Below are 23,008 nucleotides of genomic sequence, written 5' to 3'. Positions count from 1 at the left end.
GCAATTGCTACTAAAAAGTTATCTGGAAATGGCTTGAGTTAGTAGATTGCATAATATTTGTTAAATGTTACTCAGTACTCGCGAAATGTATAATAAATTGATAAATTATTGAATGTAAGTCAACTTTTTTCAAAATAAAGGTCAATGTACCCGCTATAAAATTACGAAAAAATTCGTGTGGAAGCAAAACTTCACGGCGAATCAAATGAGACTAAAATCACACAGATTGGTATTATAGTTTCGATGTCACAGCCAAAATAAACACATATTTTGGTTTAAAAAATAATTTTTTGTTTGAAAAAATATTTTTTCACATTCATCATGTAGTATAAAATTTTGGAAAAATCTATAGGAATACTTCCTTCATTTTGCTTAAATCTCCCATTAAAATATACGGATTTTGCTTTATAGACATTCATATAAAAGCTTTCCTATTGAGGAAGATAATTGGGTTGCTGAGGATATATATCAAGGCTTCTGAAATGGAAATAGAGGTAAAATTACCCATTTTAATTTATATGCATTTTAAAATACGTGTAAATCGCGTAATTATCAAAATCATTTTGTCCGCATGTGATTTTCATGTACAGCAAGACCATATCTTTTAATTTGTATATATTTGTCGAAATTTAATTTGAAGGCTAAGATGTAGCATCGGCTGCATCTTAGCACTAAAAAACCTATAAAATATCGCTAATTTGCGCAAAGTGAATACAATTTTTGTCCGCATCCGATTTCAATGTCAACCATGAAAATCTACATCGATATATATCTATTTCAAGGCGATCAATCAAGAACCGTGGATGTAGCATCCCACACTATTTTTTGGGATAAAATGAATATAGCTCCCTTATCATTGAAGTTTTCAAATCTCTGTTTCCGCTAAAACGGAGATGCTGTACTAGTTGTTTCATTGCAGTGGAAACGAACCGCAGAAAACGCGATAAAATACTCGATATTTTCAAAAACATTTTTAGGTGATTTTTCTACTTTGGAATTTATCGTAACTCGCGTTTTAGTAGATGGATTTTCACGGGGAATGATTTGTTGGATCCGGAACGTAAAAAACTAAAATGTGCAATCAAGTACGAGGAATTCGAATGACAATTGTAAAAAATAGGCCCGAAAAATATGATTTTTAGAAAAATGTTCGCACAAAATTTCCGTATTTGGATGCAGATTTCTAAGAAGCTGTGCAGACTACATTCACAATATACGTATCAAATAACTCAGAATCGCAAGTACTACAATCCTATATATGATTTTTTGAAAAACCTGTTTGCGGAATGAAATTAGAAGAAATTTTCAAAAAACACTGTAAATCTGGCTTCAAAATGTCATCATCATTTAATGGTAGAAGCAGTTCAAATTTTGAAAAGTAATACATTAGTGAAATGATCCTTATTTAGTTTGCTTTTACTTTTACTTTGACAGGAAAATCGAGAGATGTGCGGTTTACCCACAAATCAAGAGAAAACAAAAAAAGACATGTTGGCTTCAACCCATTTTGACCCATTTTTTAACATAAATATAGCCACAGCTTCCACGAAAATTATCTTTTAAGGCCAATAATTTTTGCCACGTCCAAAAACATTTCATTTTATCCAAATATATTTAATTTGTATAATATACAATCACAAGTCGCGTGTTCTGAAAGGGTAAACCTTGGCTATCAAAAAATATAGAAAATATACGACGGACCTTGTAAAAATTGCTTATTTTGAGTAATTTAAGCTATAATTACGTCATCGGGGGAAGTCATACTATCTTCATATGGCAATGCGGATATGCTTAGGGTGTCTACTATATAGGCCAGTATTCAAATATATAATATAAAGTTCATAGCGCCCATGATTCCGCCATAACCTAAAAATCATCATTCAAAAACGATTTGTATCGAGCGTACATCTCCTTAATATATTAATGTCGAAAAACCCTCAAAAAATATTTGTTTGTATCCGAAAATAACGAAAGTCTGGGTTAAACTCGTAAAAACCGATTTTGAGCTATATCTCAAAAACAAGAGCTGATGGAGAAAAACCGTGACCGGATTTGAAAATAACTCGCCGATTTCATCTTGAAACAACTGCAACTTCGGTCGAAACAAAAGTCCTGTTGACCAGTGTAATTTTCGTGGAAGCTGCGTTGGTGGTAATATAAAAAATGGGAAAAATGTGTTGAAGTAAACAAGTTTTTTTGTGTTCTTTCTTGATTTCTGGCCAAACCTAGTAAAATTCAAACCTATATTCAAAGAAAGAACTAATGAATACCCCTTGGGAAACATGGTTCTAGTGTATGACTTTTCGATATATACACTGTATCCCCCAAAATCGATGCTGAAATTTTGAAGTTTCGTTTTCAGTGTTTTTCGATTTTTTCTTATAATTAGAGGGTGCAACTAGATAATAATCCAAACTAGTTATAGGATTGTAGAACTCGCGATTCCACGTCGTTCGATGTATATCTCATGAGTGTGCTCCGTACAGCTTCCTAGTAATAGAAGTCCAAAGGCGAAAATTTGGTGCGTAAATTTTCTTAAGAAATTTTTTTTGGCTTTAAAATTTAAAACTGTCGTACAGGTACCCCTGACATCGTCGGATATAGATACCTTGAAAGTAGGAAAATCTGCAAAAATATATTTTGACAATTCTGCGAATTGAACCGCGATTTTCTTTGACTATTTTTACATAAATGTAATCCTTTATACGCGATTATAATATTTGCCAAAAAGGTGTGTCACAAATTACAAAGATTCGGGAGTAATATCCCTATTTATCCCAAAATAGAATGTGGTGGCACATCCGCAGTTCTTGACGAATCTGTCTAAAATAATTTATATTGACGTATTTTAATAGGCGGTCATTGAAATCGGATGCACCTTATAATCATATGCACATCGCGTAATTTTTGCCCACTTGAAGGTTTTTTGAATAGTAAGATGCAACTGATGGCAAACTTTGACCGCTGAATGAAACATGGGAAAATCCATGCATATTGATAGACATGGACTCCCTGTATTCGAAGAGCACAATGCACCTCAACTGATTTAAACGGATTCGCGAATTATTCGATTTTTAACTTCTATGTTTTTTCTTTGATTGTAATTTCAACATTACTTTCTATTGCTTATCACAGAAAGCAAATATACTTTCACGATGACTAATTACTTTTCTTGTAGAAGTTTAATCAAAATACTGCAGGATTTGTAAGGAAATTTAGCGAAATAATAGAATAACTCCCAAATTTTTTTTTAATTTTTCGTATTTAACCAAAAAATATATTTTTGAAATAATTTCCAACAATAAGTTTCCGTTCTTTGTTGTTGCTGTAATATGCAAGATATAAACGCGATCTTTATAATTTTGGTTTCAAAATTTTCTACGCGTTGTCTAGATTCTGTACCTATTTTTAAATTATTTTTTAGGGATTTTTATGGACTCTGAGTTAGAATAAATAAAATTTACTCCGAGATTTCTTCAATATTTTTTAATTTTCCGCGAAAATAAAAATAAATTTACCAAATATTTTAGCATCTACCGATAGACATCAAATGCTGTTAACGATTCATATATACATGTTCTTATTACAACACAATAAATGAAGTTGAGCCAACTCAAGCAATCAACACAATAGGAATTCTTAAATATTTTTTCTTTATAAGAGAGTAAAACCCCCCATAACTTTTGAGTGCAGCATCCAATTTTGTGAACGCGAACAGATTTTAAACACCGATTTTTTCGTAACCCATGTACCAAAAATGGCGGATGTGCTCGCCAAAAAATTTTTAATTTTTTTTTCTATGGAATTGTGAAGGAAATTTGAAATTTACCGTATATTCTTGATCAGGATAAAATTCTAAGACGGTCCAGCCATGTCCGTCTGTTGTAATCACTCTAGGGTTCGCAATAATTGAGCTAGAGCGCTAAATTTTTGCACCCGAGTGTCTTTTCCATAGGTAGGTCAAGTTCGAAGATGGGCTATATCCGTCAGCATAGGTCCATGTTTTGGTATAGCCCCCATATAACGGTACCTCCCGCTTTTTGGTATTTTGAGGATTTTAGCTACAATTTTTGACCAAACTACCTGTAATTTGACAGTTAAGGTTCCTAGTAATCACAAAACATCTCCACCTAAAACTGTCAAAATACATAGGTCCATGTTTTGGTATAGCCCCCATATAACGGTACCTCCCGATTTTCGGTATTTTGAGGATTTTAGGTAAAATTGTTCACCGAATTGCCTGTAATTTGACAGTTGAGGTTCCTAGAGATCACAAAACATCTCCACTAAAAACTGTCAACATAGGTCCATGTTGTGGTATAGCTCCCATATAACCGTATCTCCCGATTTACGGTATTTTGAGGATTTTAGCTACAATTTTTGATCGAACTGTGAAACTACATTTGACAGTTGAGGTTCCAAATGATCACAAAACATGTCCACTAAAAGCTGTCAACATAGGTCCATGTTTTGGTATAGCCCCCGTATAGCGGTACCACCGATTTTCGGCAGTTTTCCCCCCTTTTCAGTTTTTTTATTTTTGCTACAATTTTTGCCCCAAGTACCTGCAATGCAATGATATAGCCCCATATAACGTTCCCGACCGATTGAATACATTTGTTATGCTTTTTTACCTTATAACTAAAAATAGAATCCCAATACGACAAAAGAAAATTTAAAAAATCTAATGATTAATTATATCGAGTCCTCGTAAATATTTACTTTAATGACACTAATACACAGTGACTGTCACTGAAAATGATGCAACCTGAAATAAAAAATGTAAACGTTGATAACTTGGAAACGAGTTGCGATTTTTTTAACAATTCAAAAAACAATTTTGTAGCCTGAAAACTTGTCTTTAAGATGGCATATAAAAATAGTTCATTTACAGTACCGTCCCAGCAAACCAAAATCGGAAGAAACATCAGAGTTCGGACCGAATTCGGTCCGAAAGTCGGATGAAACGTCCGAGTTCGGATCCGAAATCGGTCCGAACTCTGTCCGAAAGTCATATGGCGTGGTTGACGTGTTCTCTGACCGAAATTCGGATGAAAATCGGATGTTTTAGCCGACTTTCGGACCGAATTCGGTCCGAACTCTGATGAACTGTCGTATAAATTTCTGATTTATTTACCGACTATCAAACAGATATCGGTCCTAATTCGGAAGTAAAATTTTATGAAATTCGAAAGTGTTTTTCGACTTTCGGACCGAATTTGGTCCGAAGTCAGATGAACTATCGTATGAACTTCTGATTTATTTACCAATATTCGTCCAGAATTTGTTTCTATTATTAACAGATGTTGAAAATACACAGTTAATTCATGAAATATCCAAATCCTATAAAAGTTTATCTATTATAAACATATTAAAGGTTTTAATATCATCTTATGCTGTGTTAAACTTGGTGGAAAAACAAACTGTGGAGAACAACAAATTCGTGAAATATGTAAACAATTGTTATGTAAAACAATTGTTATTAATATATGAAAAAATACATGTCTTCACATGCAAAAAAAATTTGATAAAAGTGTTCAGAAACTTAAATTTGGTCATATACAAATATAAAACATATGACTTTCCACGGAATAGTGTTGAAGTTTGACGAAGAAAATTTTTACTTGCATTACCTTAATAAAAATAAAGAAATATGTATGCAACCGATCACTATGAATAACATTTAAACACTATTATTCATCAACACGCATAACAAAAATAAACCAAATTTGTTCTCCGATACAGAAATTAAAACCCAAGCACTCAATTTTTCGTTCGAACTGCATCAACAATTACACTTTCTTTTCTCTCTGCTTACTTACACTTAATTTTGCCAAAGCAGCACAAGAGAAAATAGAAAAATTCCCTTCAGGGAGGGAGAGAGAGGACGGGAAAAGTTCGTCAGACTAGTCTGACAGAGTTCGGACCGAAGTCGGTCAGACGCGTCGGAAAAAACTTCCGACTTTGAGCAGACGCGTCGGACGTCCGACATTGTGTTTGCTGGGGTTATACAAAAATTTTACGGGAAAACAAAATATCGATTAATACAGTGTTGGCCACACAATTAGCACAGCCCACTACCAACATTTAGTTTGCCTAAAAAGACCTTCAAAAGTAGTTGTATTTAATGAAGTATTTGTACTAATATATTCTCAGTAGTATGCTTAAAGAATAAAACGCAATATAGAAACTGAGAAATAACAGTCAATTTAAATAACCTACAAAAATGTAAAAAATGTCCTAAATTCACTGGACACGTAATTAGCACACCTTAAAAGAATCACAAATATTGTGAATAGTTTTAATATTTTCGTCCATATTCAGTTTTAAATCCCTTTCGTTTGGGAATAAGTTCCAATCTGCTAGTTACACTCTCCACCAGTCTCCGAAATTTCAGTGTCAGAAGGGAATTATATGGGGTACACTTTGGGTCCGAAGGACTGATGGAAATTTCAGTTTTTTTAGTGGTTTTCATCGAATTTTTCACATGTAAATAAATTCATTGATGCAAGTAGTTCATAGAAACATCAAATAAAACATCATATTCATGTTCATCTTTGTAAATTTGCGAATAGTGGGATGTACCCACCAGCAATGTGCATCTGTAAAGTCGGTTTGCCACAAAAATTTTCATTAAAAACTGTAATATGATGTTTTGGGCTATTGATTTTATAAATACTTATACATCTGGACTGAATTTTACCGATATGTCGTGATGTATGCCACGATAAACCTATGTTCATCTCTATTGGACCTACGCAAATTTCAACAATTTTCTAAACATAAGGCAAATGGGATATAGTCTAGTGATACCGCAAGATAATATGCTTCCCGGAGCTTAAAACGATTAAATTTAATTTCAATAATCCAGAAAACATTTACTTTTAATAGTATATGCCTACTTTCATGGATTTTAACCAATTTCAGCAAACCTCAAAATCCTTTGTTGTTAGAAAGGGGTTATACCTTTAAACATACTCATGTGCTACGTGTTCACCTAGTGCTTTGTTGACAGTTTGGTAGTAATAGGTCTTCGGTGTTATTCAGACGTGTAATTTGTAATAACAAATGGTGTTATAAGTTGATCCTTCTTCACATAAGGGTGCATTTTATTGATCTACTTTCTATAAACCCCTTCCAAATCGAACATTTCCTTGAATGAATCATCGACCTTAAACACTTTTTGAAACCTTTTTTGCACTTTATATTTAAATTTCGGTAATCGGTTAACAATTCCAATAATTTCAGATCCAATTGGACCACTATTGGGATAAATTTTGAGATTCCGGGGTGATAAATTATTTTTTCTTTCAAAAAGTGATTTGTTCAATACGTTTCGAATATGAATTAACTTTAATATAAATAAATTTTTGTATATTAATTGAATTAAATTAAAAAATCTTAGGGTGTGCTAATTATATGTCCCCTTAATAATTTGGGCGTTTTCACAAAACTTTTATTTTCAAAAAACCACTGATAATACTATTCACTTATATCCTTAAATCTGTTAAAAACATTATAGAAAAGGATTTTGTTTACTAAAATATTTGAATTTGCCCTATCAAAACTCTTAGCTGACTGAAATCATTTTGCCCCAAAGGGGTGTGCTAATTCTGTGACCAACACTGTAATTTCCAAATTTTTTGCTTTTTATGTCATTTTAGTAAAAAAAGTCCCCCCAAAATAATGGGTTTTTATAGTACCTATTACTTATAAAACCCCCTACTAACCCATTATTTTAACAAGGGCATGTCCCACTGATTAACTAGTTATTCTATGACCAATATAACCACTAGAATAACTAGTTATTTTATGGCCACTGGAAGTTGAAAAATAAGCTATAAGTTAAAAAATTATATTTTCTATTTTTAGAACAGTTGAAGTGGAATTTGTTTTCAACTTCAACACACTTCATATTTCGTCCTCTGCTGGATTTGAACCCACGAACTTCTGCTTTGTAGCCTAACACACACACACTCGGCCACGCGTACGAACATTAAGGGTTGTTTGAATGCGTACATGTGTTTACATGTGCACCAGCAGCTGTTCTTTGTTTTTTTTTTATGGATTTGTAATCGGACACACAAGCTCTGTGCCACCGTACTCATTACTTAGTAAGGGGTAATATAAGTAGTTTTTTGTATACATTACTTTGTAATGGGTTACATAATGACTTACGGATCCGAATGTTTGCTGGGGAATGGTGGAATAATTGGTTTTTTTCAAGTTATGTCGTATTTTTGCGAGCATTGTGTCGTATAAAATTCATAGTTCGGATGAAAATCAGAATATCTGGCGTAAATTCGATATTTTACTTGTAGCCCAGTCAAAATAGACATGCGTATAAGGGGAAAATAGCAAAAATTCCCGCAGAGCTGAATTTTGGTGGAGAGCTAGAGTTCTCCATTAGAAGTAACGTCCTAAAAGTCCAAATCGACCCCATGTGTGCAAAACAAGTTATTCGGGGAATGCCATAAACGTAAAAAATTTTAAAGAAAATCGCGGTTTAGTACGCGGATTTATCAAAACACATTTTTGCTGATTTACCTATTTTCAAGGTATCTATATCCACGGCTTTAGTGGATGGATTCGGTCGCGGAAGGGCGCTCATTAGATCCGTCGCTTAAAAAAAACTAAATTTACGCGGGGTTCAAAGGAAATTCAATGACACTTGTAAATTGTAAATTGTACACACAAAAAATAGATTTTTTAAGAAAATTCACTCATCAAATTTTGGTCTTTAGACTCCAATTGCTTGGATGCTTATGGAGCACACTCATGAGATATACATTAAACGATGTAAAATCACGAGTTCTATAATCCTATTATGAGTTTTGAATATTATCTTGTTGCGCGTCCGGATTATTAAACAAATTGAAAAAACCCCGAAATTCCGGCTTCAAAATGTCAGCATCAAATTTAGGTGGATTTAGTGGATATATCGAAAAATCATACAATAGTATAATGTTTCACATGCACATTCTTTGCGTCTTTGTTTGGGCATATGTCTATGAAATGTAAGGTGAAGCCATAAATCGGAAGGGAACATAATAAACTTGTTGGCTTCAATCCATTTTGACGCATTTTTCTACATTGATACCAACACAGCTTCCACGAAAATTAATTTTAATGGTCAACATTATGGGATCCCTCCCAAAACACTTCATGTTAAAGAATTTCAGTCATACTATATAGAATATGTTAACAATTCGCGAAATCTGAATGGGTGAATCTCGGATCATCACATTACATTAAATTACCCAACATCTTCGATATAAATAATTAGGTTCTGAATAATTTGTTATATTGGATTGGGCCATAAAATGTATCACATTTATTGGTAGGCATCACTCTAATAAATGTCTTTTTTCATCTTTCAGATTTGTAATATTGAAAGCTGTAATAAGAAAGGATTTAATACAAACATTACCATTACCAAGAAGACTTTTGGATTACCTGAATTACAAACATTGTTATTCAGAACAAATTGAAAGTGACAGTTCCAACTCACAGGTAAACCTAACTATTTATCTTTAATGCCTCGATTATTGTATTGCAACCAAACTTCAGTTACGTTGCCTCTGCGACCGAAAAAAAAATTTGTATTATAGAAAATCCAAACATCGGCTGCCGAACGCAATGATTTTTTGTTAATTTTGTCACTAAAAAATGTAAACAAACACAAATCACTTGGTGTCAAAGACAATTCTGCACTAGAGTTGTTAAAATCTAGTTCGTTTGAACGACCTAATTCTTTATATAGTTCAGTGGACACCGGTCATTTGTATGAACGAACTGCTAATGAGTTATATTATCTCTTTGTTTTCATGAAATAACTCATTCGCAAACGAACTATGGTACTGAACTTGTTCACTAGACTTAACAACTCTAGTCAGTACCACCTTAAAATCAAAAAAGATATTGAGCTGTATACACTTTATTTTAAATTAGTAAAGGTAGCAGAGAAGTTTATAATATTCTTGTCTTTGTCCTAATGGACATACAGACTGTCAAGGAATTGTTTTCGCAACAACATTTTTCTGAAAATTATTTATCAACGAATTACAACAACAAACTAAATACAAACAAATATAGATAAATGTTGGTATTTTGCACTCTCTTTTCTACTTGTTTACTTTAAAATGATGGGGGTAATCATGAATGAAATTTCCCCGTGAGGTTTATCTTTCCGCCGTTGCTACTTAAGGGAGAAAGTGAAAAAATTCACGGGGAATTGCCGTTCATGATAACCCCCGATGACAATAATTAGTGAAATCGGAAAAAACACAACAACAAAAACACGAGGAGTATCTCTTTTTATTTGTTTAACAGCGCCAAACAAATGCTTTCAAACTCAATGGATGCATCATATATTCGCGGTTTTTCCCCATTTTTTTGGACTTAGGACTTTTTATGACTTTTTATTCAAATTATGGTATGTACCCTTCACTTGCAATGACATTCAGTCATTAATTCTTTATTGGAAGTGTAACAAAGAAGTCATGATAGAGCCACTAATGGGGTTGTCATATGGACCAAAAAAGTACGAGTTCCCACTTGAGGTATATATTCTTTATTATTAGACTTAATTATCCTATAGTTTCTCGTATTATAGAGGTAACTTTAATTTTTATAGATTTCTGCATTTCTGTCAAAATTTTGCTGCTTAAGTTTAGTTGCTCCATGCTTTTTGTGGTTTCCTTAGGTATTGTTCCTAGAGAGCTTATAACTATCGGTAGAATATATATTTTCTGCAATGATGTGTTCTTCAGGTATAATGGTTGGTATTTGGCTTTTTTGTTGTTGATTGTTACAATTATATTGGAATCCAGTGGAACAGCAACGTTTATTATTTTTGCAGTATGATTCCTTTTGTCTACAATTACCATATCCGGTGGATTGTTTACTAATATCGATCTATCGCAATATATTGTGTAATCATTTGTTTCTATTACATATATTTCCAAACATTATATGGCTATATACCGGCGGAAATTTAGTAAGTTAGGGCAATTTGGATAATATTTCATTAATATCCATGCATTTACCACAGAAATGTCCAGAAAATTTGAGAAATTGCACCACAATTTGCGTTGTCACATTCGTGTCCTGTAAGCAGCTACTAACAAGTCCATCATATAAACCGATTTCTGTGGAGTATATAGAATATCCTGACATCAATAAAATCATTAATTTCGTACATACCCACTTTAGATTTTACAATAATATGACCGAAAATGTCTTCCGTAAAAATAGTTCAAAGAATTTTGTTGGGTTCTTTGTGGACTGCGCATACTAACTGAAGTCGATATCCATCCCCTTTCAATTCGGTAATATGGATCTACTACACTCCAATTTTTTTCTCTTCGACTTTGAGTATCCGCTTTATTATTCCGGAAACGCTTTGAAGCCGGTTCACTGTCACCTATATACAACATATCATCTTTCTTTTATATTCTACTTCTATATCTATGTCCAGTAGAGAAGTGGATTCATGTGCATAATCACTGCCATCGGAATCTGCGTCATTTTCATTCCCCTCAATGCGAGGAACCACAAAAATATTGATCGCGTTTATTCAAGATCGTCTAATATTGTTGATACGGTCAGTGTAAAAGTCAAATCATATATTGAGTAACCTGGCTGCATAGCGTCCGTTTTATCGGACGTTTTAAAAAATGTTCATTTTTTTCATATACATATAAATATAATTATAATTGTACCACCAACATCCCTGAAAGGACAAGGGAGAGTGCACCCCGATTCATATTAGCTCAATGATATGGGACCTACTGTTTATCGCCGAGTCCGAACGGCGTGTTTTAAGACACCACTTTGTAGAGAAGTTTTACATGGCTGTAATTCTCAGGAAATGTCGCCAACATTACTGAGGGGTATTTAATAATTTAATACAAATTAAATATCAAACAAAGGCAGAAATCTTTTACTTGGGGAGGATACGAAATAAAAACGTGCGCAAAACAAAAATTTATTGACTTTTACGACATTTAATTCACTTTTACTAACCTGCCAACTAACTGGATCGATTTTTTAACATTTTTCCCATTTTTTTGCAATAAACAAACACCATAAACTTGAAATTTGGAGGGAATCACTTCATAATTATAAATTGTGATATGTTGTCAATCATCCCAAACAGTTTTATACAGTACATCAACCTAAATAAAGAATTGGCGTAAGAAATAAAAACGTTCGTTTAAACGGATGCTATGCACTAATGGGTTAACATCAACAAAACCCAGTGGCACAAAAATATCTCCGGTATACGCTCGAAATGCAATGCTGGTTTTTTGTAATTTTGTTTTCAGCTTCAATTTGTCGAAATCAGTTTTTGGAATAAAGGTGTAGCCGGCTCTTGAGTCTACTTCAAAAATTTGCTTTTTTCCTTCAATAAAAACAGCTGTGAAAAACTTTTCTATTTCTGCTGGGGGAACTTCCGATTTATTGTAAATGTCGACAATTTGATTTATTCCACCATTACCACTGCCGTCACTATTTTCGTATTCAGATGGATCTGTTTCAATTGTGTTATACGATGAATTTTGTTTCATTTTTGATTTGATGCACACTTGTCTCACATGGCCAGTTTTTTTTGCACAATGAACATTTTATTTTTGTTTCCCTTAAGCTGGGTACACATTGTCAGTTTTGAATGACAGCTTTGTTGTTGCTTGCTAGGCCTGTGTTTAGACACACAAATTTCTCGGGAAAGTAAATTGAGTTTTTTTGGGAGAGAGCGTAGAGGAAAGAGCTCCTCAATACTCTTTCCTACCCCCTATTGCATAAAAACTCAATTTACTTTCCCGAGAAATTTGCGTGTCTAAAGACGGACTAGTGTGGCCGTTCATTTTTGTCATTCATCATGCAACCACAAACTGTTTTGTGGTTGCTGGACGGTTTGACAGTTATCGATAATTGCGAAATATCGACATTCAAAACTGACAATGTGTACCCGGCTTTATTTTACATTCGTTCGATCGGTGGTTATTCAGCCCACATCGCAAACACAACCCCTCAAGTCCTAACTGTCAATAATTTACTTTTGATGATGCATATCGACTACTTTTTTGATATCGATTATTCACTTGTTTTCGAGAGAATTGTTGTTTTATTTTATTTACCTCACTTGTTGATGAGTTTTGTGTGATTTCTTTGTTATTTATTTTCGCCGCTTCCAATGCCTAGGCCTTCTCAAAGATTTCCATAAAAGTTTCATCAGGTTTTTGTAGCAATTGGAATTATGCCGTAATCCTCGTATAAATTGAGCTCGACAAAATATGTCAGACACTGACTTTTTACAACTACACACAAAATCACAAACCGCTGCTCTCTTCTGCAACACAATCACAAAGTCATACTTTGTTCTTCATTTTGTATTTCGTTTAGAAATTTATGTTGTTCGACAAGTATATTCTTCTTAGGGCAGAAATAAGCCTGCAATTGTTGTAAAATTTCATCATAGGTTAGCTGGTTAACGGTCCTTGGTGCCACCAAATTTGTAAGTATCGTATAATTTGGTGCGCCAACATACTGCATCAACAATTTTGCACACATCACCATGTCTTGAAAAACACCCTTTAATTGCAAATAAATTTCCAACCGTTTCTTGTAAATCTCGAAAGATTCCGCTTCTGGATCAAAATGATCGAAATTGGACAATAAATTTAAGCTGGAAATATTCGGTTGATGTGTCTGTTGTTGTTGCAGAGCATTCGACAAGAGGCGTTTAATTTGATGGTACCGCTTTATTTATTTTTGTTGTTTGCCGTTTCTTTTAATCTGCTTTCATCCTCGTCGCCAATTTGTTGTGAATTAAACACGCGTTGTATTATTAAAGAGACTACATTTATTAAAATACAAATAAAGACAAGATATGACAGAAACAATAATGTTGAAAGTTAGACGGGTAAGAGCTTACTGTAACAATAATATGTGACAGAGAAATGATGAATACATATGATTGTAAAGACATAGAAAAACAATGATGCAAATAAACAATTATTAAATCAGTGATGTCAAATCGAGACACTACAATGTGATTCGATATCGAGTTGTTTCGTACCGAGTACACTGAAAGAAAAAGCTTCATAATATAAACGAAATCTTACGTTCCATCAATGAAATTTGTCATTGATTTTGAGCCAAAGTAGAGCTTCATTGAATAAACGAAAAAAGTTTCATTGAGTTTCGTTGAAGTAAAATTAACGAATTTGTTCATTAATGCAATGAAACTTCTTCATTGATGCAATGAAACCTTTTCATTAATGCAAGGAAACTTCTTCATTGATGCAATGAAACCTCTTCATTAATGCAATGAAACCTCTTCATTAATGCAATGAAACTTCTTCATTGATGCAATGATAACTTTTCATTAATGCAATGAAACTTCTTCGTTGATGCAATGAAACCTTTAATCAACTCTTAGCAATCGCAGTTTTAATAAAAGAAACTGAAGTGGATACTTTTGACTGTGATTCACTGTATATTATTTTTAATTTTAGTCATACAAAGCGAACGCGCCAACAATATATTTTTTCTATTTGAAAATTTTGCCTTTTTAGGCGAAGATCATTTTTAGTATTAATTTTTTTTTAATTTATTAATCGAGCTTTTTTATGATCTATAATGCAAATGAAAAAGGAAAGCCAACTATTCGAACCCACACACCCACCACTATGTTTGGCTCTGAACGCTAACACGCCGTGACAACTTTTTTCCTGTGTTTTTCATTTCATACTCAATATGAAAATCATTACCCTGTTCTGTCTGTGTAATTTTACCCACACATAAACAATTTAAGCGCTCGCTCTTCTTGGTCGGCTATGGTTTACTTGCGGCAATTGTCAGTTTGTAGGTGAGAGAGGGTGCTGAGAGGCAAAGGGTTACCATATGCCTCACCTCTCTCTCCTACAAAATGACAATTGCCGCAAGTAAACTCGCCCAATGTAAATTGGGACTATGGACTTATTTCTCAATTGGCAAAACCAATTATTAACAAAGTATTGCCACATAACTTTTTCGTGAAAAGCACTCTTTTCTTCAAATAAAAAATAACCAGTGGCACTACGAATGATAAATTAAAGCAAAGATAAAAGAGAATAAAAGAAGAAAGTACTCAAAAAAGGTATTTTTCAATGTTATGTTGATTTTTTGCTCCTCAATTACGGAAACAATAGAAAAATTGAAAATCCTATAAAACTACTTACTTTCTTTTTGCACAAAAAAAACTTTCTTTAAACACTATGGGCCATTATTATACGTTTTCTTTTACTATTGGATGGATTTGAAAACGCAAAATAAACCAATTTGAAGGCATTACAAATATAATTTTCACATTAAAAGTTAATGCTATGAAGTTTAATGATCACTCTTAATATTAAGTTAACCGAAAATGCGAACTATAACAAAAGAAGACTTATAATAATGGAGATATATGTCTCTTCCAGAACCTGCAAGAATCTACAGATTGTTACTACGATAACAAATTTTCATTTCTGATATCGAAAAAAGTAGTACAAATTAGTAGATTCTTGCAGTTCTGGAACAGGCCAAATATTTTCACAATTCCCACTTCTACAGTGTTTTCTTTTTCTAATCATGTTTTTGTTTTGTTTCCTTTGATTCCTCTAACTAAACCTTTAGGGTATCAATCCTATCAGTCCAATTTGCATCCAATGCACGTGTTTTGATGCAGTGCTTTGGATTTGAATTAAAAGGCACTTTTCGGAATGTGTTTTTTTATTCAGTTCAAAGATACAATAAAAATGCAAGCCATTGCAAAATATCCCAGAATAAAATAAAATAATTTATTGTTTGTGTAACACAAGAATAAGAATTTTATTACATTAACACAAATTAAGAAATTGGTTCATTAAATTCAACCGCAACCGAGTTGGTTTCGTCCGCTCTATCTAATATAAGCTGAACTGTTTTTGCTTCATCTGCTAAAGGGGTTTTATACAGTCTTCCTATCACCATTTAAGATTTTGACATGTACTCCAGCAGCATTCCATTAGGAAATTTTCTTCTCATGAGTTACCGAAAAACATCACAAATTATTTTATTTTATAACAAATATTTGGAAATGTTGTTTTCTGTTTTGAATTGTAGGGATGTACAAACTGACTTATGTACTTGCAGAGACCTCTAAGAACTGCTAATAAAATGTAACGAACGGAGTGCCTTTTGACGACTCCGGTTTGAGCCGCATCCGGATGCTATTATAATGTGAGAAATGGATGTCAATCGTTGTATTCCATCCGAATGCGGTTAAAATGTAAGGAATTGGAGTGCATTTTTCCCGACTCTGATTAAACTGCATCCTGATGCAGTTAAAATGTGAGAAATGGATGTCATTCGTTGGATCGCATCCGAATGCGCATAAAATGTGGGGAATGGAGTGCCTTTTTCTAGTCTTGGGCAATCTCGTTCGTTGAGCGGATCGATCTTTTTCATTCCGTTCACCAAAAAGATCCGGATCGTTACTTCGTTCTTTGGCTCTTTTTCGTTCAATAAAACATTTCAGTCTATTATATTCTTGTTACTATCGTTCGTTCTCTGAATCAGTAGTCAATAGTCGTTTTATCCTATTTCCATTATTTTTTTTTTTTTTTTTTTTGAAAATAATTTCCATATATTTTTAATTTATACTATAAATTAAAAATTCACTACAAATAACAAAATGTTTTTTTCGTAATTGGGAGATAGAGCGAAAGTTAACACTCGTTCAACTTAATAAACGAGAGGAGCCAACTGAACGAGATGAGCTGAATAACATAATCTAAAAGAACGATGGGTGGGTGCCACCGTGGCGCAATGGTATGCACACCCGCCTTGCACACATAAGATCGTGGGTTCGATTCCCCGGCTAGGCAACATCAAAACACTTTTCAATGGTGGCAAAATACCCCTCAGTAATGTTGGCGACATTTCCTGAGTATTTCAGCCATGTAAAACTTCTCTACAAAAGTGGTGTCTTAGACACGCCGCACACTGGTCGAAACCAGTAATCTAGCGGCGCGAAAGTCAAAAACTCGATCTATAAAATTGCGAAATATTTTCCATTGTATCGATTACAGACACTTTGCAGACTAAGATTTTGTTTTTTCATATTTGTTGTTGTAAATATTCACTTAGTTATTCACTATCAAATACAAGAGTTTTTGTTGCATCCGATTTTAAAAAATTGTTGCAAAAAATTAACTTCATATTTGTTTAAATGTTAAATAAATTCGTAATGAAACTCAACAAGATTTATTTTTAATTAATAGCAGAGGGTGTGATTTAAATTATAAAAACTAGTTTGGGGTCTGGAGGTACTTAGTTATATAGCAATAAATTTTCAAAAAATTAAATTTTTTAGTGTTTTTATGGGTTGTACGCGCTTGTTCCATAGAGTGCATCTTGTAAACTTGGCCGAACTTAGGTTCGATTATTTTTTGGGGAATGAAATTGGACTCTCTGGATACGGAATAACTACATTAGGGCTACAAATATTTGCAAATCTTTTGATGACTGCACATTTAAAATAAGGGGGTTTTGCATGAAATTCATACAAATTTAGCTGTGCATTTGTATGGGAGCTAAATCAAAATAGAAACCTATGTTGAGAAATATTTGCAAGGAGGAGTTCTACCCCCGGAGACACTATAATACTATATTATAGCTAAATATGTTATTAAATGTGGGATAACACGTAAAGATTCAACGAATCGGGGTACCATACTACATCGAAACATAAATCTGGGTTGAAAATGTTTTGTAAGAAGATTTTATACGCAGTGAGAACACGGAATGCAAAATTACAGCCAAGTTGGTTGAAAAATGTGGTCATGATATTCAAAATACCTTAAATTGGGAGGTACGGTTACATGGGGGCTATATCAGAACGTACACCTACATATGTCCATAATTTTTGGTGAAAATATTTTGTGACCACTAGGAACCCTAAGTACCAAATTACAGGTAATTTGCTACGAAATTGTGGCTTAAATCCTCAAAATACCGAAAATCTTAAGGTACCGTTATATGGGGGCTTTACCAAAACATCAGCCGATATTGTTCATATTTGGCCCATTATTACCCACAGATACAAGCTGAGTTTGTGCCAAATTTCAGTGACGTATCTCAATTCGTTTGCAAGTTATTAATTTTGCGCCGCTAGATCAGTGCTTTCGACCACCGTGCGCCGTTCGGACTCGGCGATGAACTGTAGGTCCCATATCATTGAGCTAATATGAATCGGGATGCACCCATTGATATGAGAGAAGTCTCCCTTGTCTCTTATGGTATGTTTGTGGAACAATTATTATAAAAGAACGATGTTAAAGAATGTGCTCAATATGGCTCCGTCGTTCTTTTGAAAAAGTTCGTTCATGAACGACACAAGTCTGCAACCCCATGCATTCGTGTTGCTTGTTTGTGTGCATAGCTAATGGTGGTAGTTGTTTCTGCTGAAGTGATCTAAATGAACGATATAAACGAATGAGCTGGATACGGATCCGTTCGTTCTTTTTCACGGAGTCGTTCATATGAGCCGGGTCGTTCACAAATCTACCTTTTTCACGACTCCGTTAGAATCGCATCAAAACATGTCATGAAAGAACTAGTCTACATTGCACTACTCCCAATTAATTTTGCTGGGTATTTATACTAAATAATAAGAATTCACCGAATCGAACGAAATATGATGAAGCTAAAACAAAAGCGATCGAAATAAAAAATACGGAATTGAAACCATTCCGATCGGAATCTGTGACATGTCTGATAAAGCTAATTTCTGATGGCTTATAGGGTATCCAGCAAAAAATTCATCACGCCATATCTCAAAAGTTCGACTCACGGCGGATCTGTCCTTCGGGATTCTGTATATACAGTGTCGGTCACAGAATTAGCACACCGCTTTGTGGCAAAATGATTTCAGTCAGCTAAGAGTTTTGTTAGGGCAAATTGAAATATTTTCATAAACAAATACCTTTTCTATAATGTACTTAACAGATTTAATGATATAAGTGAATAGTATTATCAGAGGTTTTTTTTTTTTTTTTTTTTTGAAAATGACCCAGCAAAATGTTCGATGCCAAAGATGCCATTCAATCATGGGTGCAAGTGATCTAGCATGTCATCTTTTTAGCATCATCATCTATGAATTTTATATGAGCGTGGACCCCAAAAGATGCTATTCATTTTTGGATCCAAAGCATGTCATTTTCACCAATGCTTTGGCATGTCATTTCCACCAACCCTTTGCAATGGCAATATCATTACGACGAGAGTTTTAACCACGTTGGTTGTGATTTCGAGACTGCAACAACATCAAGCCTATTGTAAATAATTAATCTTATATATTAAGAAAAATGTGTATAAATAAAAACAAAATTCATCTCTATTGGATCGATGGAATGGGGTTAAATGCTGATGAAAAGATCGGATCATTCACGGGTTCCTTTGCATGGGTTCAAATGCTGATGAAAAAATCGGATCTTTCACGGCTTCGTTTGAACCACTGCAAAAGATGCCATGAAATCACGTGATCGCATGGAACCCCTTCCTTCAAATTTTGCTGGGGAAATTAATTTATATTGAAGTTAACCCAGATATGCCGAGTGTACTACATGTAGTACACCTATTATTTGTAGGTTTCTGTGCTTATTTTATGTTAAATTTTCTAATAAACTTGCTGAGGCGCTACAGAACATAACGATGAACAAAGCGTACTTTGATAAGCTTTGTCTTAAGTGATTGCTTGTGCATATCAAAGATTTCAGTTTTGTGAAATTTGGAAAAGTATAAGGTATGTGATGGAAAACGATTCAACTCGTTTTGCCATAAATCGAAATCGTATATCTCCAATTTTGGTGAATATTTTTCTGAAATTGAAAATGGATTTTAAAAATATTATTCAAATAAGGGGCGTTTGCGAAGCAAACCTATATTTGTCACCATAAATGCCGGAAGACGTAACCCACAAAAATAAAACTTTACAGGAGAAGCATAACCGTTATAAAATGAAAACGGTGTTATAAAATATCGAAAAATTTTAGTATCGTGTTTTAAGACAGAGAAGAAATATATTTTTTGAAAAAAAATTAAATTTTTTTCCAGAATGTTAGAAGCTGTGTGGGTTACGTCTTTTGGTATTGTATTTTTCTGAAATACTAAAAGACGTAACCTACAATTTATTGAGTATACATTTGAAGAAACTAGTATAAATGAAAAATTATAAACCAATTAGGACTGGTTTATTGGCCTACGCGGTTAAGCGAACTTTAAACTAGCCATCTGACGGTGTTGGGTTCAATTCCCAGGCTTGACGTTGATATTTCAATGGACCACAATTAGGTGAACTGTTTATTCCAACCATCACTATAATTACTTATAATTTCAATTGTATTAGACGATATTAAATCTGGAATATTATATTTATTGTTGTATTTAAGTCAATTTATGGACAAAATATAGTTCATATAAATTAAGTGATCTGTAACAGTTTAAATGTAAATTTTAATTGTCATAAGGAATGTTGTCATAAAAGTAATGACAATCACTTGAAATTAAGCGTTTTAAGTCTTGCAGGTGTTGGAATTTCTTTTTTGAGACTTTTAGCCTTTGTGTGTACATCTGAGAAGGATCCACTGCTTCAAAATTTTTGGAACTTCTCTATGGTAGATTATACTGCTAGGATCAAAAGCCAATGCTCGCAGTGACTGTAGGATTTCCTGTCTTTTGTATAATCCAAACCAATACAGAAAATTTGCGTTTTTGTCCTTTGGACCTATTCGATTATTACAATCAGTTGATCTCTATTAAACCATGGGTTGGTTGACCAGACCATCTTTTGCAAACTTACAGCCTAATCGTATCCGTCTTTAATGAATACATCTTTGTACTGGAACGACGTGAATTTTGACCACATACACGTTTTCGTATCAACGTCTCAAATTTTGAACATTTCCGTTCGTTCTTTCTCTTGGAAAAATGAACACTATCGGGACGAGCATTGCCTTCCGAATAACCACTTCCTTTAGTCCGGTTAACATATTGTTTTCCATATGTGCGTTTTAGATGTTTATTTAAATCAGGGCATAGGTCTTCTGTCATAATCTTCAATTATGGATTTTTTCTGTAAGACCAGTAAAAACCGTCTAAAGTCAAAGTTATTACTTTAAAAATTAACTAAAAGAATGGTCTTTCTGATTTTTGAAAAAACGCTACCATTCTTGAGATATGGTAACCTAAGAGTCAAATTACACATATGGAGAAATAAGCTGAGTAAAAGCCAAACTGTTAAAGTAACTACACCATGTGATAGGTATTTCCATAAGCTTTCATACCTTACCCATTTTGTAGTAATCGGTTCAGTAGAACTGGGTCTAACCCGGTTTTGAACCTGGACTTTCGGGTCAAATAACCGGTTAACCGAATCCGCCCCCGTGGAAATTATACATTAACTCAATAAGCCCTCCCTCTGGCATTATAATTTCTGCAAATATCAAAGAATACATTGTTTGTACTGCTGTTTAGTTTTGAAATAATGTGGGTTACGCCTTTTGTGTTCTATGAAAATTACAGTATGCTGTTACGTCTATTGGCATTTCTTGAATAGGATCGTTATTTTTAAACGTAGAAGCTTGAAATTTTGCCAGAGCATGTATTTTAGCTTAATATATCAGATTCCACCAAAAAACGAATTTCCATTTCCATGTCGGTTACGTCTTCCGGCATTTATGGTGACGATATATGTCATCAACGGCACTCCGATTATATATCATTTCGATTCTGCAAATTGATTCGATTCGGTTTTCATCACATACCCGTATGAAGATGCCACGCAATCAGTGCGAAAAAAATTTATATGCATATTTTATTTTTGTTGGTTTTCTATGTTTTTCTAATTTTGACAGTTGTAAAAATCAGTACGTAGCAAAAGTTTATGTCAAAAAAATAATTATATGTGATTTTAGTTGACATATTTCCTTGCGTACTACATGTAGTACGTTCGGCACTTGTGTTTAATAAATAAAAATATTATTTTTACAGATTTTTATCATTAAATGAGATAATAAAGGCCTTAGAAGAAATATTTGAACAGTTTTTTTGCACGGTTTTAATGGCATCGCAATTGCACACGCCGAAGATGTGAATACGAGGGCTACTAGATAAGTTTCTGGCCTAGGCAAAATCGCTTCTAAACGGCCGTTGTGCCAGAAAACATTGATGTCGTGCAAGAACTAATAATGCAAAATCGTCATGTGAGATAGAGGCAGCATTGGTCATTTTTTGCACCAGCATACATTCGATATTGGATGAACATCTGTCCGTAAAAAAGGTTTGTTATCGTTGGAACCTCCACAATTTGACAATCGCTCAAAAAAGACTCGTGTCGATTGGTGCAAAGAAATGTTGCAAAAATACGATAGCGGTGCTTTACAAGACGTTCATACACAGGTGACGAATGATGGATATATGCGTATGAGCCCGAAACAAAACAGCAATCGACCAGGGGGTCTTCGAACACGAGCCAAATCCAACTAAAGTTGTTCATTGAAGAAGCACTTCGAAACAAATGCTCGCCTGTTTCTGCGGCTAAACTGATCATATGGCGACTATATGGCTTGAAAAACGTACGACGATAAATTCTGAGTGGTACACCACAATTTGTTTGAAGTCTGATGCCTTCGGAAACGAACAAGAAAAGTCGAATCATTGTGCACCATGACAATGTGAGCTCTTACATATCGATTCAAACCAAAGAATTTTTGACCGGAATTGATGGGTCATCCGCCGTACAGCCCTGACTTGGAACCCAATGTCTTCATTTGATTCCCGCACATAAAGAAAAAATATGTGGTCAACGATTTTCGTCGCTGTGGAAGCGGTCAAAAACCATGTTTTGGAGATGTCTCATCCGGAATGGAAAAAGCGCTTGAACAAGTGGTTTGAGTGCTGCCAAAAGTGTATAAATCATGATGGAAAATACTTTAGAAAA

At 33.9% G+C, this 23,008-nt stretch overlaps 1 protein-coding gene across 8 annotated transcripts in view; it reads left to right on the top strand.

The window, feature by feature from the left end:
* The window catches only part of Socs16D (Suppressor of Cytokine Signaling at 16D), a 174,632-nt gene that overhangs the window by 107,660 nt on the left and 43,964 nt on the right, over nucleotides 1–23,008 (top strand). For 6 of the 8 annotated variants that reach the window (XR_012411933.1, XR_012411934.1, XM_073979020.1 and 3 more), the window contains exon 9: nucleotides 9,381–9,513. Coding sequence is in view for 6 of the 8 variants with exons in the window: in XM_073979020.1 (XP_073835121.1) it covers nucleotides 9,381–9,513 (133 nt within the window). In the remaining 2 variants the exon portion in view is untranslated. Of the gene's footprint in view, nucleotides 1–9,380; nucleotides 9,514–19,085; nucleotides 19,409–23,008 lie in introns of those variants that run through there. The other 2 variants (XM_073979017.1, XM_073979018.1) reach the window with 1 other exon arrangement.

Source organism: Musca autumnalis, unplaced genomic scaffold (assembly GCF_047663935.1).
Source record: "Musca autumnalis isolate F117 unplaced genomic scaffold, ASM4766393v1 scaffold_3, whole genome shotgun sequence".
Taxonomy (NCBI): Eukaryota; Metazoa; Arthropoda; class Insecta; order Diptera; family Muscidae; genus Musca; species Musca autumnalis.
This window is presented reverse-complemented; position numbering and strand designations above follow the sequence as displayed.